Source organism: Pyxicephalus adspersus, chromosome 5 (assembly GCF_032062135.1).
Source record: "Pyxicephalus adspersus chromosome 5, UCB_Pads_2.0, whole genome shotgun sequence".
Classification (NCBI taxonomy): Eukaryota; Metazoa; Chordata; class Amphibia; order Anura; family Pyxicephalidae; genus Pyxicephalus; species Pyxicephalus adspersus.
The window spans coordinates 147,384,588-147,400,256 of NC_092862.1; the positions used below are offsets into that span (position 1 = coordinate 147,384,588).

Here is a 15,669-nt window from a genome sequence, read left to right on the forward strand (position 1 = left end):
AGATCCAGAGATCCACACAGAACAAACACAGATCCAGAGATCCACACAGAACAAACACAGATCCACAGATCCACACAGAACAAACAGATCCAGAGATCCACACAGAACAAACATAGATCCAAAGATCCGCTTCACACAGAAGTAGGACAGATCCAGGTATTCACTAAACATAATAGTGGAGTAGATCCAGGGATCCATTGAACTCTAGGGATCCACATGCTCATACAATCTTCTTACCGGAACACGGATGGATATTACAGGTGGAGAACTCGATGCGGCGCAGTACAACACTGACCCGGCTGCGGTTCCGGTATCCCCCCCCACAGGGCACCGAACATTCTGTCCAGGATCCCCAGTCCCCGGTGGAACCTGAGCAGAAAGGATCCATTATTACCAGAGAGAAGGGACAATCACATCCAGTGGCCCCTGACCGGCCCAGGACTCACCTTTACAAGGCTGTAAGCTGCAGAACTCGATGGCCACACTGGGCCCCTCACAATTTTGGCCCCCGAATGCTGCGGCTGGATTGGTCCCTGATCGGTAGCGGCGTCTGGTGCCAACATTACACGTACGGCTGCAGGAGCTCCATGAGGTCCAATCACTCCACCCACAATCCACTGGTGAGGAAGGTAGAGGTGAGGGGTAAAAAACTGGGGCATCGACCTTGAAAGTCAGAATTATCCCCCTTTACCTGTAACCTGCATTGTGTGCATTGTTACCCCCCCCCCGTCATATTAATACCCCCAAACTTTACCCCTTTCTATAGAGCATCTGATGGGACCCCCCAATGTCCTTAATGATCAGCTGTTAAACCAGAATGTCTCTCATCATAGAAGGGGATGCTGGTTGTTGTAGTACCCCTGGATAAAAGTACAGATAGTGACCTCACCTGGACACGGAGCTGAACTGCAGATCATCTTTCCGGACACACAGGTGCTGCAAAGACAAAAGATTTTAGAGACGCCCCGACCTGAGGATGGGGTAATAACATCGATAACACTGCAGGCGGGTGACAGTTACCAGTTATTGCATGCATCCAGTGACATGTTCTCCCCAGGTTGGTAGAGCGCCCCCTGGTGGTAACAGGAGCATTCAGTCTGTGGCACACAGCTGTTGTTCTGCAGGTAGAGTCCCTCCGAGCAGTAGCAGCCCTCATAGCAGGTGGAGGCACATTCTACCTGGGCGGCCTGGTCCAGACACAGCCGGGGACATACCCCACCGGAGCCACGACATTCCTCCGCCGTCTGATAGATCATATTGGATGGACAGAGATCTGCGAGGAAAGAGAACAGAACCCAAATAATGAACCTCCAGAAAGCAGCCATAGCGGCCCACCCCAAATCCACCACTCAAATCCACGGAATGCCCGTCTGACCCGCCTGGCATCACTCACCTCTGCAGGGCTGTGTGTTACACTCTTTGGTCTGAATCTGTGGCCCCTGGCATTCGGGGCCCCCATGTAATGGTGCAGGGTTAGAACATGATCGGTTTCGTGTCTGAATTCCGGAGTCGCAGGTGGCGGTACAATCCGTCCAGGAGCTCCAGGGGGACCAACCACCAACCACTGCAATTATATCCACAGGAGGGGATGAATATAACACAGAACCCCGATCCACAATCCATCGACCCGTTATATCACAGATTGTACTCACCAGGACACAGCGGGGTGTCACACGGCTCCTCCTGGGCAGATTCCCCCACACACACAGAGGACAGGGAGCCGTTACAATGCCGGAATCTTCTACGCACCCCAATACTTTCCACATCATAGAAGCAAGACCTAGAACACGGCGACCACGGGGTCCAATCACTCCACAATATGTCGGTGTCTGATGAGAGAATGGGGGGAATAGGGGCAAAGAGAGGGGGAAGGGAGGGAGAATGGGGGAAGAGAGATGGGGAATGGGGGAAGGGAGAGGAATGGGGGCAAAGAGAGGGGGAATGGGGGAAGAGAGAGGGAGAATAGGGGAACAGAGAGGGAGGGGGGTAAAGAGAAGAAGAAGGGAAAGGAGGAGAGAGAGGAAATAAGAAGCGGGATGGAGAGTAATAATGAAGAAGGGAGAAGGAGTGATGGGGGGTGGATAGAAGGGGAGAAGGGGGGGCGGGGTAATAAGTTTGATAAAGTTAAAAACAAAAGTATTGGTAAAGGGAAATAAGAACATACAGACTATTATTGTGACCACATAAATAAAATGTGCGATAGGGGGTAACACACAGGGGCCCCATATACATCAATCCCCTGCAGAGGTGGAAGGAATATTCAGCGCTGTTTTCCTCCATTGCAGGGCCATACAATCAGCAGAACTCTGCACTTTATAATGGCAAAATAAATGACTTCTCTGCCTTCAAATCTTCACAAATCCTGTAACTTCTCCATCCACAAAACAAAATCCCCTCCTCCACCCGGGTCCCTGCACCAACTAAACTATTCAATCTCCCCCTCAGACTTCAAACTCTCTTCCAAATTCTGAACCCCCCAACTATATCTCATTAGACACCCCCACCCTTACCCTGTATACCCAACCCCCACACCTTAGATTGTGAGCTCTGTGGTCAGGGTCCTCTTTACCTTAGTGTCATAATTGTACTTGGTAAATATGCAGGTTTGTCATGTGAAGCCCTTATTTATTGTACAGCGCTATGTTATATGTTGGTGTTTTATAAAGTATAAAGAGAACCGATGAATATTTGATGTCTTTATTTGTATTTTACACCCTGAACTGCTGTGCACATAAAACCATTTATAGACCCATCACCAGATATCACCATGTCCTACCATTGGCACACGGAGTGTAACACTCTCTGATGTCTCGCGTGTCCCCCTCACATGGAGTACCACCATTGGAGCTGGGAGGATTGGATGGAGACCTGGAGAGAGAAGGGAGAGAATATTTCTGGGTAAGATGGGGGTGTGGAGGGGGTATAGAAGGGGTGTACAGGGGAAGTGGAGAGGGTATAGTGGGGGTGTAGTGTAGTGGGGGTGTAGTTGAGGTGTATTGGGGGTATTGCGGGGGGTGTAGTTGGGGTGTAATGGGGTTATAGTGGGGGTATTGCGGTGGTGTAGTGTAGTGGGAGTGTTGGGGGGGTGTAGTGGGGTGTAGTTGAGGTGTAGTGGGGTTGTATTGGGGGTATTGCGGGGGTGTAGTGGCTGTTCATTCTCCTGTACTGCCGGATGGATTCAAACTTCAGGACAGTTCTACACCCCCAGCCTGGTCCCCTATAATAGGGGCGCTTTGTACCTGAATCGCTCTTGCATGCCCGTTCCACACGTCGTGTCACATGGTGTCCACTGGGACCACGCTGACCATCCACAGTCCACGGAACAGGCTGAGCTGTCACATGTCACCTTTCCATCTTGGCATTGGCTGCAGCGGGTGATATGGGAAGAACAGGAAAATGGTACAATGACAAGAAATATAAATGGAGACAATGGAAGGGCAGCAAACGTGACACACAAGTTGTCCAAGCTGTGGCTCTGGGGTGAAAATCTCCTAGTTTCTATTTTCATCTAATTTGTCATCAGACTCTAATAATAATCATTCATCATGGTGACAACCCCTGAACAAGGAGTAACCAATCAGATACCAGCTGCTGAACTGATGATTGGTGTAGCTGTCCCAGAGCTCCCCCCGCTGGTCCTCACCACACACTGCAGTTGTCATGACTGAACATCTCCCCGGGAAGTTGAGTGCCTGCGCCATTCTCCACATCACAACGACATTGGCTGACGTTCACACAGCCGCCATCTTGGAGGTACAGACCAGGAGGACAGCGGCATCCTGCAAAACAAAGGAACAGGATCAGATCTTCTAATATATGTGATAAAATCTGGGTGCAAACTTACTAAAGAAGAACCCTCGGACTATCAGCTACGACTTCCAATGCTTAGAGCCCAGAGAATATGGATTAGATGGGGGGGACCCACAGATCACACAGGAGCCATGGCACAGGATCCTGGTAAACAATTATCATCCCAGCTCTACAAACCCTCCACATATAACATTGCGGATCTGGGGGGATGGGTCCTCCAGATATAACCTAGGGGACAACCTACCTTCCATACATTCACCATTACACAGGATCTCGGCGTTGAGGCTGCGGCAGGTAAGTGGACACGAATCCAAGTGGTGGGATTCACACTGTCCAGAATGAACGTAGATCATCTCGGGGCCACAGTCTGTAGACACAAAGGAGCCCAAATGTCACAATCAATTCAATGACCCAACTAGCGGGTTCTGTACCTGAGATCCAATCATCTCGGTGACAGCCAATAGGCAGCACTTACCTTGTGAGTCCCCGCACGGCTGCAAGTTACACGATTCCGTCTGCACAGATTCCCCTCCACACAGAAGACCGCCATTCTTGGGGGGAGGATTTTCACATTTTCTGCTTCTAGAACGGACTCCTCCTTGGCATGGAGCATCACAAGCTGACCACTCACCCCAGGGCGACCAGGCGCCATTCACTGCAGGGTACAAACATCATCGGGGTCATCGTGAAATATAAAATCATAAAATATGACCTGAGAAGCCTCCTGACAGGGAGAAAACAATTCTGCCAGATATTGTTATATCCATATAATCTATATCCTGAGGTAGGTCCTCCTGGGTTACCTGAGGTTCCTGAGGTAGGTCCCTCTGGGTTACCTGAGGTAGGTCCTCCTGGGTTACCTGAGGTTTCTGAGGTAGGTCCTCCTGGGTTACCTGAGGTAGGTCCTCGTGGGTTACCTGAGGTAGGTCCTCCTGGGTTACCTGGGGTAGGTACTCCTGGGTTACCTGGGGTAGGTCCTCCTGGGTTACCTGAGGTTCCTGAGGTAGGTCCTCCTGGGTTCCTGAGGTAGGTCCTCCTGGGTTACCTGGGTTAGGTCCTCCTGGGTTACCTGAGGTAGGTCCTCCTGGGTTACCTGAGGTAGGTCCTCCTGGGTTACCTTTCAGTTCATATCATATACATCACCTTACACATTTTGGGACACAGAGGCCCCCAATAGAGAACATCAAGGCAAGTGAACAAACTGTATACAGTGAATATAAAATTTAAGGTGAATTGACTGGCACCACTCCCCGGTCTGTGAGTTTTCTTTGTCACACAAAGCCGGGGGAGGGGTCACTGAGCCCCCATTTGTCATTTTGGGATTTGTACGTCTGTTTGCTCATTTGTTCTGATTTTCTTGATCTGTGACCCGATAAAGGAGAACTCTGTGCCAAAATATCACAATGATGGACCTGGAAATGCTGGCAATCTGTATTTTTAGATGTTACCACAGTCCCCCCCTTTCCCATGCACCCCACATGGGCCCCATAAGGGCATCATTGAAGGGCCACAAGGCTGTCTCGTTCACCTACCTGGACATGCCTGCATGAAGCAGCTCTGACTGTCAAATTGAGCTCCGGCACAATGCCCCCCCGGCAGTCGGTCCCGGATTACATCCCGGCGTCTGAATTTGACTCCTAACCCACAGGAACGGCTGCAGTCACTCCAAGATGTCCAGACGGAGAGGACACAATCCACTGGAAGTGAAGGAAGACACCAAATATTAATGGGTCACATTATAGGTTCTGGTAGGGAGACCCTGCAGAGTCCATGGACCTACCACAGTTATCCTCATCAGAACCATCTGCACAGTCCCGGTGAAGGTCACAATGTCTCTCCAATGACAAACATTCCCCGGACTGACAAGTGAACTGTTTGTGTGAGCACATTTTGGGGGTCGTTGTGGGAAGAATCCATGCGGGTGTGGAGATCACAATGGCAGAGGAAGATCCTGAAAAGACAAGTGAACATTCTAGAAAGTTCTGATGCCAATCACACCATTAGGGAGAAGAATCAGACGGCACCAAACTCACCGCAGAGCTGCTCATCAGAACCATCGGCACAATCCTCCCGTCCATCACAAACCTCGGCCGCATCCACACAGCCAAACGAAGAACAGGCAAACTGACCGATGCTGCAATCACTCCTGGGGGGCCCGGTGCTCAGATCCATCGGCAATGTGCTGGCCGTCCCTGTAATACAAACAATTCATGACATCTCACATATTATTTACAAGAACATAATCACCCCTGATCAATATTCTGATTGGTGTCCAATCACTCTCTGGACATTCATCAATATGTGTAGCTCGGGTATAACATTCTGTACAAAGGTAATGGAGGTCTCTTCAGGCACAAACCTTCATATGTATGGGAGGCATGAAATCCCTCGCGGCCCCCTGGTCTAATGTGCCCCTCTTCATTAGGAACCTCAACAGGTTCCTTCCAATTAACGACAGATCCAGAACCGGGCTTCAGGCTGGAATGATGTCCTTCTGGAAGAACAAGGATCTCCGGGTGTTCCCTCTCCTGCCAGGGGCTTCTCGGTGTAGGGGTGGGGGTACTTGTTTTGTGGTACGGGGAGACCATTGTCTCATTATATTGAGGTGTGGTCATGGCTTCCAGAGGTGGGTTGGAGGTTGAAGCTATTCCAGTTACTGATTCTTCTTTATCTGAAGGCTCTTGTCCTGGAAGATCTGAGGGTTTATCTGATAGACCAGGGTGGCCAGTCCCTACCCAAGCAGTTACACTTTCACCATCATATTCAGAAACTCTTGTGTGAGTTGTTCCCATTCCTTCTCGTCCTACACTCAATGCGGGAAAAATTGTATGTCCTGAGGTGCCATCTACATTTGTACTCCACTTGTCCTTACCAGCAAGCCCAGGAACGCCGGTCTGATAAGGGCCAGGAGGAACTCCAGAAATGCCTTCTCCTGGGTATGTGATGGCAGCCATGGCTGGAGAGCTGCCCGATGTATCCTGGGTCGGAGGTGAAGCCGTTGTCCCCAGCAGAGCAGATTCCGGGGTGGCAGACTCCACTCCGTGTTCAGGTCGGTCTGGGATTCTGATGCCAGGCTTTCCACTCACAAATGGCTTCTCCTGAATGCCAGGTAGTCCAGTAATTGCCATCCTTGTCTCTTGTCCAGGTGTCTCATGCAGTATTCCCGGGCTGCCTGATGGTTGGGATGGGTGATAAATCCCTGGTTCTCCAACATGTGCGGGAAGATAGGAGCCTGGATGGAGGGTACTGCCCGATGTCATAGCAGGTGGTGGGGTTACATCTGTGTGATATGAGAAAGAGAACAAACTGAAATAATACTGCAGCTTCCTATCCCAGGAATAGGAGGTATCACTGGCACCATACCCATTCTACCCATTGTGTGCCCCTCCCCCGCCTATGCCCCTCTTAGGTCATTGAGGGTTTGCAGTCCTAATTATTTGTCTGAGGCTGGGCTCTGTCTGTGAACTAAAAGAAATAGCTGCAGAGGGTACAACATGTGTGCTAACCCCGAGTAGACTGGTCTGACCTACAGAAACGTAGTAAAGCAGCACATATTCATAGACATATTCCAGAAATCTTCTACAATCTATAGAAGACTCACCTGGTGGGCGAATGGCCAGACCTGGAGTGACCCTGGTGCCTAGGGAAAAATAAGAAATCAACCGTGAATATTGTACAGAGCTAGTAAAAAGACTTCCCGTATTGTATAGCTCCGACATATACTGCAGTGCTGTACAGTAAACATAATTCCAATGTGATCCAAAATGTCATGAAACATTAAATGGACTTGTTGTATATATTCTATATATGTGACCTCAATACGCTCTCCTGACACCTCTGTGCACATTTTGGGGAAGAGTTAGGGGAGGGCGTGCAGCGTTTTCACTCAATGTTTGGGTTTGATGATGTGAATGTCAGGAACTGGGGGAGCCGCTGACAACATGGAGGTTCACAAAGCTTCATTCATAGTGTCGGGCTGTGACCTTCATACATAGTGATGTCTCTTACCACATCCGTCCTCATCAGAGAAATCGCGGCAGTCGGGTTTCCCATCGCACAGAGATCTGGAGGCGTCCACACACTCACCACTGCGGCACTCAAACTCCCCAAAATGACAAAGAGACGGCCTCACCTCCCCAGGAATGGTGACAGAAACTGGAGGCTGCGTGTGTTCTGTGACAAGGAAAGAATAAAGAGTCAGCACCCACCTACACCTAGGTACCCCCTCTATATCCCCCACAACACCCCACTGTCCCCCAAATTATAGGGGGGGTAATAGGGGGTTATAGGGGGGTAATAGGAGGGTAGTAGGGGGTTATAAGGTTTTTTTCTTACCATAGGGGCATCCGATGATCTCACAGCGCACATAGATGGCCTTGTGATAGTCCACAGGAAGAATGCGGAGGAATCGGGTCAGTAAGGTTCTGCCCAGCTCTCTCCTCACTGGACTGTTACTGTCAGTGTTGGCATCAAATATCTGAACCAAAAAAAAGACAAAATTAAAGCCAGAAAACTAAAAGCCGGACAGGGCGGTGTGAATGAGGCACCAATACCCTCCCCCCATATATTATCCCTATTATACAGAACTGGGGGGGTCACCTGGGGTTCCTGAGGGGAGTTCTGCCCCTGGTTGGGGTAGTTATGGTAGACGCGCCCATCCATGCTGTACATGAGGCGATATTTGGTGATGTAACCCCCCGACTGTCGCCCCCCCTGGGTGATGATGGCTGAGATGAAGGTGGGCTGTAGGAAATCAATCTGGAAGTATGGCTGCTTATCGGAGTGCAGGGGGCTCCATCCCGGCTCAATGTTCAGTCTGCAGGGAAATAAGAGGAAACACCAAATTCATTCATATCTTCATCATATACCTGCCAAACCTTGTATATCCTGTGTGTCCAACCCCGCCTTCAATGCTTAGCCCCTCCCTCAGCTCCTCCTCTTCAGTGATTAGCCCCTCCCTCAGCTCTTAGCTCCTCCTCCTGGTTCCTAGCCCCTTCCTCATCTCTTAGCTCCTCCTCCTGGTTCCTAGCCCCTTCCTCATCTCTTAGCTCCTCCTCCCTCCTGGTTCCTAGCCCCTTCCTCATCTCTTAGCTCCTCCTCCTGGTTCCTAGCCCCTTCCTCATCTCTTAGCTCCTCCTCCTGGTTCCTAGCCCTTCCCTCAGATCTTAGCTCCTCCTCTTCCGTGATTAGCTCCTCCCACAGCTCTTAGCTTCTCCTCCTGGTTACTAGCCCCTCCGTCAGCCCTTAACTCCTCCTCTTCAGTGATTAACTCCTCCCTCAACTCTTAGCTCCTCCTCTTTAGCACCTAGCTCCTTCTTCAGGTCTCAGCTCCTTTCTTATTTCTCAGACTTTTCCCCACTTTCTTCCTTAGATCCCAACTCCTCCCTGGGGCTTTAGCCCTCCCTCAGCTCCCTTCTTAGGTCCCCAAATCTCCTGCAGCTCTTATCTCCTCCCCTTGACTCCTAGCTCCTCCCCTTGGTTCCTAGCCCCTCCCTCAGCTCCCTTCTAAGCTCCCAGGATCTCCTGCAGTTCCTAGCTCCTCCCCTTGGCTCCCAGCTCCTCCCCTGGGCCCCAGCTCTTGTCCCCAGGTGAGGAGCATAGAGCAGGCCATGCACTCACATGTTAGGGACGATATTGAGGCGTCCGGCATCTGGTGGGTTGTTCTCTCTGTAGGAGGAGGCTGTGAGTTGCTTGTAATGGATCCGGCCGTCCTCCAGGCCCAGGGCCCCTTCACATGGACCTGTCATGGTGGATCACATTGAGATCATCATTTTCCATATTTTACCATATTAAAGCATAGCCCTGACTACAGTGGCCCTCTGCGTACTTTGTGATGGATGGATCGTCTCACTGATGTATGATTTCTTACACATTGTCCTCAATCTGACCTCACATTGTATAACGATCTGACATACGTGTAACATTGTATAACGATCTGACATACGTGTAGATCTGACATACGTGTAACATTGTATAATGATCTGACATACGTGTAACATTGTATAATAATCTGACATACGTGTAACATTGTATAATGATCCGACATACGTGTAACATTGTATATTGATCTGACATACGTGTAACATTGTATAATGATCCGACATACGTGTAACATTCCTATCCTCACTGATTGTATCATTCTGCACGTTTCCTTATTTCTTATATTATTATTTATATGACAAATCCTCAATAATCAGATTTCTTGGATTCCTAATCTTAGTTTATTATTCCTCGGATAAGCAATGTATGATAAGTATTACGTGTACCACCCATCCGCCTTCTACCTGAATGTTCATGCATGTTATTCTCATGTACCGTTACCCCTGAAGCAGCCAATACAGGCGAAACGCGTCGGGCCCCTATGTTACATTACTAAAGGGGTTCTGGCTAGGAATTCCTATAGAACCCGAGTCCCATTGATTCCCCTCTATTGGGGGATGGGCCCCCTATGACAATATGTTATGATTGGATGTTACAACCCATTTCTTCATGAAAAGTTCCCATATCATCATTTTCCTGCTTACCTGGTGGTGCAGAGATCTCAGGGAATTCAGGGTGAACGCTGACTCCGGGCCCCTGTGATAGAGAAAAGGAAACCCCTTGTGATGAGGCGCAGGTTTTGGGGGTATCTATTATAATTACCCCAATAGTTGTCACATGACCTGGGGTATTGTTATTATTGATCATGTCATTTGTTTATATGATAAGTGAAATATGGGGGCCAATCAGATGTCTCAGAAAATATCTGCAATCTGATTGGGTGTCATAGGCAGCATTGTTCTCACCTGTTTGGTGGCATTGGGTGGCCGGGCTGAAGGGGTGGGTACAATCGGCCAATCAGGGCTTTCTCCTCCTTCGGCGATCCCGGCAGGTCCGGTCTGAACTTCAGCACTGCAGAGTAATAACAAGTTCAGAGCTGGCAGGGTGAAAGTTGTGTGAATGTGCCATCATCACCCATACATTCACCTTCCCATACACACAGGCTTCTTCTTGCCTCACCTCCAGGGGGTGCTGTGCAGGATTGTGGACCCACAGCCAATCTCATCTGCCCCATCAGAACAATCCGTATGGCCGTCACACCGCTGAGATGCCGCAATGCACTGACCGGACGATTTACAATAAAACTCGGAGAGCTGACACCCCCATTGGGCAGGGGGGAGGGGCGAAGGGGCGGTGCCTGGAACATGGTTAGACCAATAAATATCTGCCAATAATCAGAACAAAACTACAGCAAATCAACAGAAAACACGCTGACCAATGGCAGCAGATGATTGGCTCAATAGATGTCCCGCCCCCAAGGTACCGGCTATTATTACAATCCCTAATCACAGTCTAGTGCCCCTCCCCCAAAACCAGGGGCCAGGCCTCTGGACTACAGAACCCCTCCCCAGTATCTTATAGGGATGATAAGAGGGGGAGAGGTCACAGAGCTGCAGGGAGCTGATTGGAGAATCGGAGGGGTAATAGAAATTCATTGATGGGAGGGGTTCTGTAGTCCAGCAGGATTTTATTTATCAGTCAGCGTGATTTCATTCCAGAATTTGGAAATTGCCATTGGGCCCCCTAATCACCCCCATCCCCCACATTACCGCAATAAATCTCATCTGATTGGTCCCCGCAGTCATTGATTCCATCGCACACAACCCCGTGGGGTCCGGCCAGCACGCAGCGCCCATTGTGACACTGGAAGTGACCCGGCTGGCACTGGGTAGGGTTGGGTGTTGTGGGCCTGGCAGTCACTGTGTGGGGAGAAGAGTGGAATCTGTTACTGACCAGGACATGCTGGGGGTTGTAGTCCTTTCTCATCTGCTGCATTTACCTTCTCCGCAGCCGAGGAGCTCCACCCGGAGGAATATTCTGCCCTGATAATTGTGAGGGAGAATCCGCACATAGCGGGCGCTGACCATCCGATCAAAACTTCTGGCGACTGGCGTGGAACCATCAAAATTCCCCAGGAAAACCTGCGAGACAAAACGGATCTTATACTGGGAACGTCCTGATTGGTCCCTGCCAGGGCCACTATGGGGGCGCCCCCTTTCCTCCTGTCACTTTGCAATCAGTGGAGCTCATGCTGAATGAAGAGTTCCAGCTCTGTCGGACCTCTGCAGAGAGACGCTGCTTCCACACAGAGAACAAAGCCTGCTGGCAGGGGACCGGCTTTTCTGCTTTGTGAAGGCTCTCCGCAGCTTTTGTTCTGATGCCCCTGGAAAGGATTTAATGCTGGGAGGGTCCTGGGGACAACCAGAATATTCTCCTGCTATTGGCCCAATGATGACATGTGACACGTGCCCAGGACTGGCACTCACCTTAGTTTCTGTGTCGGAGCTCTCCGTGTAGTTGGACCAATTCTTTCCATCATCACTGAACTGGACGGAGAATCTGGTGACGTAAAAGTCGGAGGAGCCTCCACCCTGCACTGCAACACCTGGAACACAGCAGAGATCCCACCATGTGAATCATTCACCCGTATCATACGCCATCCAACCAGCAGAGACCTGTGCCCCTCCATGGTAAGATATCACAAGGCTGGGGGAGCAGCACTGGCAGTGCCCGGCTGGAAGATTCTCGGGGTCACCTGGCCGCATACCTGTGAGGTTCCGGGGCTCCTGCAGGTCAATCTGTAGATGGGGTGCCCGGGCCCCTGGGTAATCACTGATTTGTGGGCTCCAACCCTGAAGTTCAGCTGTTGGAGAGACGCGATTCAGCTGAGCTGTGGATGCCGGATGATTGGTCAGCTCTGAGGAAGCAGCAAAGGAACGCGGCGGCAGCAGGGAGATCCGGAGGGGCTTATAACATTCATCTGTGGGGGAGGGGAGATGGGGTAAATGGATATCAATACAAAATACCCCTCTACGAGGTATAGCAGAAACTTATCTGCCTCCATACTTACCTCCAGTGGTGGGCAGTGGGTAGGTTGTCACCCCAGGGAGGGTCGCAGGAAGGCCTGTGGGGTGCAAACTGGAATCTTCTGTCTTGTTTGGGGCTGAGGGAGGAAAAGTCACAATGATCCTCAATAGATCTACAAATACCCTCTGTAATTACCCCAGGGTACCAACTACCTCTCAGATCCTACTGACTGCCCCCAGGGTACCTAAGAATTCCCCCAGGGAGGGTCTCACTGACTGCCCATGGGGTCCCATTGGTTTATTATGGGGTCTAACTGCCCCACAAACTCCCCCTGGGGTAACACAGACTGCCCAAGAATTTTACTGCCTCCCCCAGGGTCCCAACAATTGCCCCCCAGGGTCCCACTTACCCTTCCCATGTACTCATCACACTGACCTTTATCTGTACAGAAGCAGCAGACCTCCCCCGAGCTTTCCACCAGGAAAAGACCCTGCAAAGGATGGAGATATAAAACCTGTGATCACATGACAAGCCCGGCTGTAAACCTGAGCAACCAGCAGTGTGAGCGGTAACCTGGTTGCTAGGGGTTACTGCACGTGTGATCTCACCTCAGGGCATCCCACATTGGTGAAGGGGCAGAATTGGGAGCACTGCACGCTCAGGTTTGGCAGACACTGGCACACATGGCATTCCCCGGACTTCCAACGTTCACCGGTGCTGTAAGTCTTCCCCAGGTGTGTACAGGCGGCGCACGGCTCAGTCTGACACCTAGTGGGAGGAAAAAGTAAAGGAGTGTCACCTGGACCCCGCCCACTCACTGACCCCGCCCATACAATTACCCCACCCACTCACTGACCCCGCCCACACAATGACCACTCACCTGCGAGCCTTCCGGTAGATTCCTCGGCACTGCTTCCCACTGCCGTGTTTGCTGGGATTGTTGGGGCTACGGAAGGACCACTGAATGCTCTGCACCCCACAGGGACCCAAACACTCGCCCCAGGGGGACCAGGCCGACCAACCACAGTTCACTGGAAGTACAGAGAAATCATATGCAGGGAATACTACAAGAGACTGCTGGTATAAGAGACTGCTGATGTGTTACCACAGACTGCTGATATCTTACCAGAGAGTGCTGATATGTTACCAGAGACTGCTGATATATTACCACAGACTGCTGATATGTTACCAGAGACTGCTGATATTTTACCAGAGACTGCTGATATCTTACCAGAGACTGCTGATATCTTACCAGAGACTGCTGATATATTACCAGAGAGTGCTATGTTAGCAGAGACTGCTGATATCTTACCAGAGACTGCTGATATATTACCAGAGAGTGCTGATATGCTACCAGAGAGTGCTGATATATTACCAGAGACTGCTGATATATTACCAGAGAGTGCTTTGTTACCAGAGACTGCTGATATCTTACCAGAGACTACTGATATCTTACCACAGACTGCTGATATATTACCACAGACTGCTGATATATTACCACAGACTGCTGATATGTTACCAGAGAGTGCTGATGTGTTACCAGAGAGTGCTGATATATTACCAGAGAATGCTGATATGTTACCACAGACTGCTGATATGTTACCACAGACTGCTGATATGTTACCAGAGACTGCTGATATGTTACCACAGACTGCTGATATGTTACCAGAGAGTGCTGATATGTTACCAGAGACTGCTGATATATTACCACAGACTGCTGATATATTACCACAGACTGCTGATATGTTACCAGAGACTGCTGATATGTTACCAGAGACTGCTGATATGTTACCACAGACTGCTGATATGTTACCACAGACTGCTGATATATTACCACAGACTGCTGATATATTACCACAGACTGCTGATATGTTACCAGAGACTGCTGACATGTTACCACAGACTGCTGATATGTTACCACAGAGTGCTGATATTTTACCAGAGAGTGCTGATGTGTTACCAGAGAGTGCTGATGTGTTACCAGAGAGTGCTGATGTGTTACCATATCCCACCCCACCCAGCTAATGGATTCCGTGCCCCATGCTGACCACTGACCAGCGCATTCGGGGTTCGGCCGGCACTGTTTCATTTGACCCTCCTGGCAGGTGCAGATCTGGCAGTTGGCTTTTACCAGTTGGCCCGGCCAGTAGGTGGCACCGTCTACTTCGCAGGGGCATTCCTCGGGGGGGACGCAGTGATTCATTTTGTCCATTAGGAGGCCATCAGGACACCAACAGCCTGGGGAGAAGAGACAAGAGCGGTGACCCCACACACTGACAGATTGTCCTCTAATAAAGGGCCAGACCCCCCAAGACCCTTCCCCCACCCCCCAGCACCCCCCAGCACCCCCCAGCACCCCTTACCAGGCACGCAGCGCTCATCTCTGTGACAGGTCCTCTTATTGGTCAGGTCAGAGCAGGTCTGGGGACATGGGGCACACGGTTTATACTGAAGATCCACCGGACAGGGCGGGGAATCGGGGCAACCATCCTGGCGGCAAACATCTGCGGGGGAATCAGAATGTCGCCCCCTTCAGTAGGGTTTCAGGTAACATGAGAAATAAAACATTGGGGGGATTTATTGGGGTGACACCATGGGGGAAATGTCATGATTGGTTCATACCCTCAGGGGGGCGGTGCTTTATAGGAGGCTCCCCCCTCTCCTGGGTCAGGTAGGGCTCCTTAGATAAGTGACCCAGAATTCCCCTCACCCCTCTTACCAATCTCCAGAGATACAGCCGAAGACTGCGGAAGCTCCGAGCAATGGCGCCCTCCATTCTGTGGCGGAGTACACTCCCTCCGCCGGATCACCACCCCGCTGCAGTCTTGGGTACAGTTTGACCACGTCGTCCAGGGGGCCCAGGAACCGTCCACTGGGGAGAGAGGAGACAAGAGTTAAGGACAATCATCAGGGTGACTTCACACATGGGGCCACAACCTACCTGACCTCACAACTTACCTTCACACATGGGGCCACAACCTACCTGACCCCACAACTGACATTCACACATGG

General features: G+C 50.6%; 1 protein-coding gene across 1 annotated transcript in view; it reads right to left on the reverse strand.

Annotated features, from left to right (window-relative positions):
* Positions 1-15,669, reverse strand: part of LOC140332148 (SCO-spondin-like) — a 65,884-nt gene that overhangs the window by 22,423 nt on the left and 27,792 nt on the right. Inside the window, exons 34-67 of the mRNA XM_072413442.1 lie at positions 15,377-15,529; positions 15,021-15,161; positions 14,713-14,895; positions 13,538-13,688; positions 13,266-13,425; positions 13,093-13,147; positions 12,701-12,793; positions 12,398-12,610; positions 12,117-12,235; positions 11,630-11,771; positions 11,400-11,549; positions 10,810-10,987; positions 10,596-10,701; positions 10,335-10,386; positions 9,430-9,550; positions 8,410-8,626; positions 8,146-8,287; positions 7,819-7,983; positions 7,412-7,450; positions 6,170-7,090; positions 5,844-6,002; positions 5,591-5,761; positions 5,343-5,507; positions 4,286-4,465; positions 4,055-4,177; positions 3,644-3,779; positions 3,240-3,365; positions 2,777-2,868; positions 1,653-1,829; positions 1,394-1,564; positions 1,021-1,273; positions 890-936; positions 447-617; positions 238-369 (exon numbers count right to left, since the gene is read on the reverse strand). Coding sequence (XP_072269543.1) covers positions 238-369; positions 447-617; positions 890-936; positions 1,021-1,273; positions 1,394-1,564; positions 1,653-1,829; positions 2,777-2,868; positions 3,240-3,365; positions 3,644-3,779; positions 4,055-4,177; positions 4,286-4,465; positions 5,343-5,507; positions 5,591-5,761; positions 5,844-6,002; positions 6,170-7,090; positions 7,412-7,450; positions 7,819-7,983; positions 8,146-8,287; positions 8,410-8,626; positions 9,430-9,550; positions 10,335-10,386; positions 10,596-10,701; positions 10,810-10,987; positions 11,400-11,549; positions 11,630-11,771; positions 12,117-12,235; positions 12,398-12,610; positions 12,701-12,793; positions 13,093-13,147; positions 13,266-13,425; positions 13,538-13,688; positions 14,713-14,895; positions 15,021-15,161; positions 15,377-15,529 — 5,604 coding nt within the window. The remainder of the gene's footprint in view (positions 1-237; positions 370-446; positions 618-889; positions 937-1,020; positions 1,274-1,393; positions 1,565-1,652; positions 1,830-2,776; positions 2,869-3,239; positions 3,366-3,643; positions 3,780-4,054; positions 4,178-4,285; positions 4,466-5,342; positions 5,508-5,590; positions 5,762-5,843; positions 6,003-6,169; positions 7,091-7,411; positions 7,451-7,818; positions 7,984-8,145; positions 8,288-8,409; positions 8,627-9,429; positions 9,551-10,334; positions 10,387-10,595; positions 10,702-10,809; positions 10,988-11,399; positions 11,550-11,629; positions 11,772-12,116; positions 12,236-12,397; positions 12,611-12,700; positions 12,794-13,092; positions 13,148-13,265; positions 13,426-13,537; positions 13,689-14,712; positions 14,896-15,020; positions 15,162-15,376; positions 15,530-15,669) is intronic.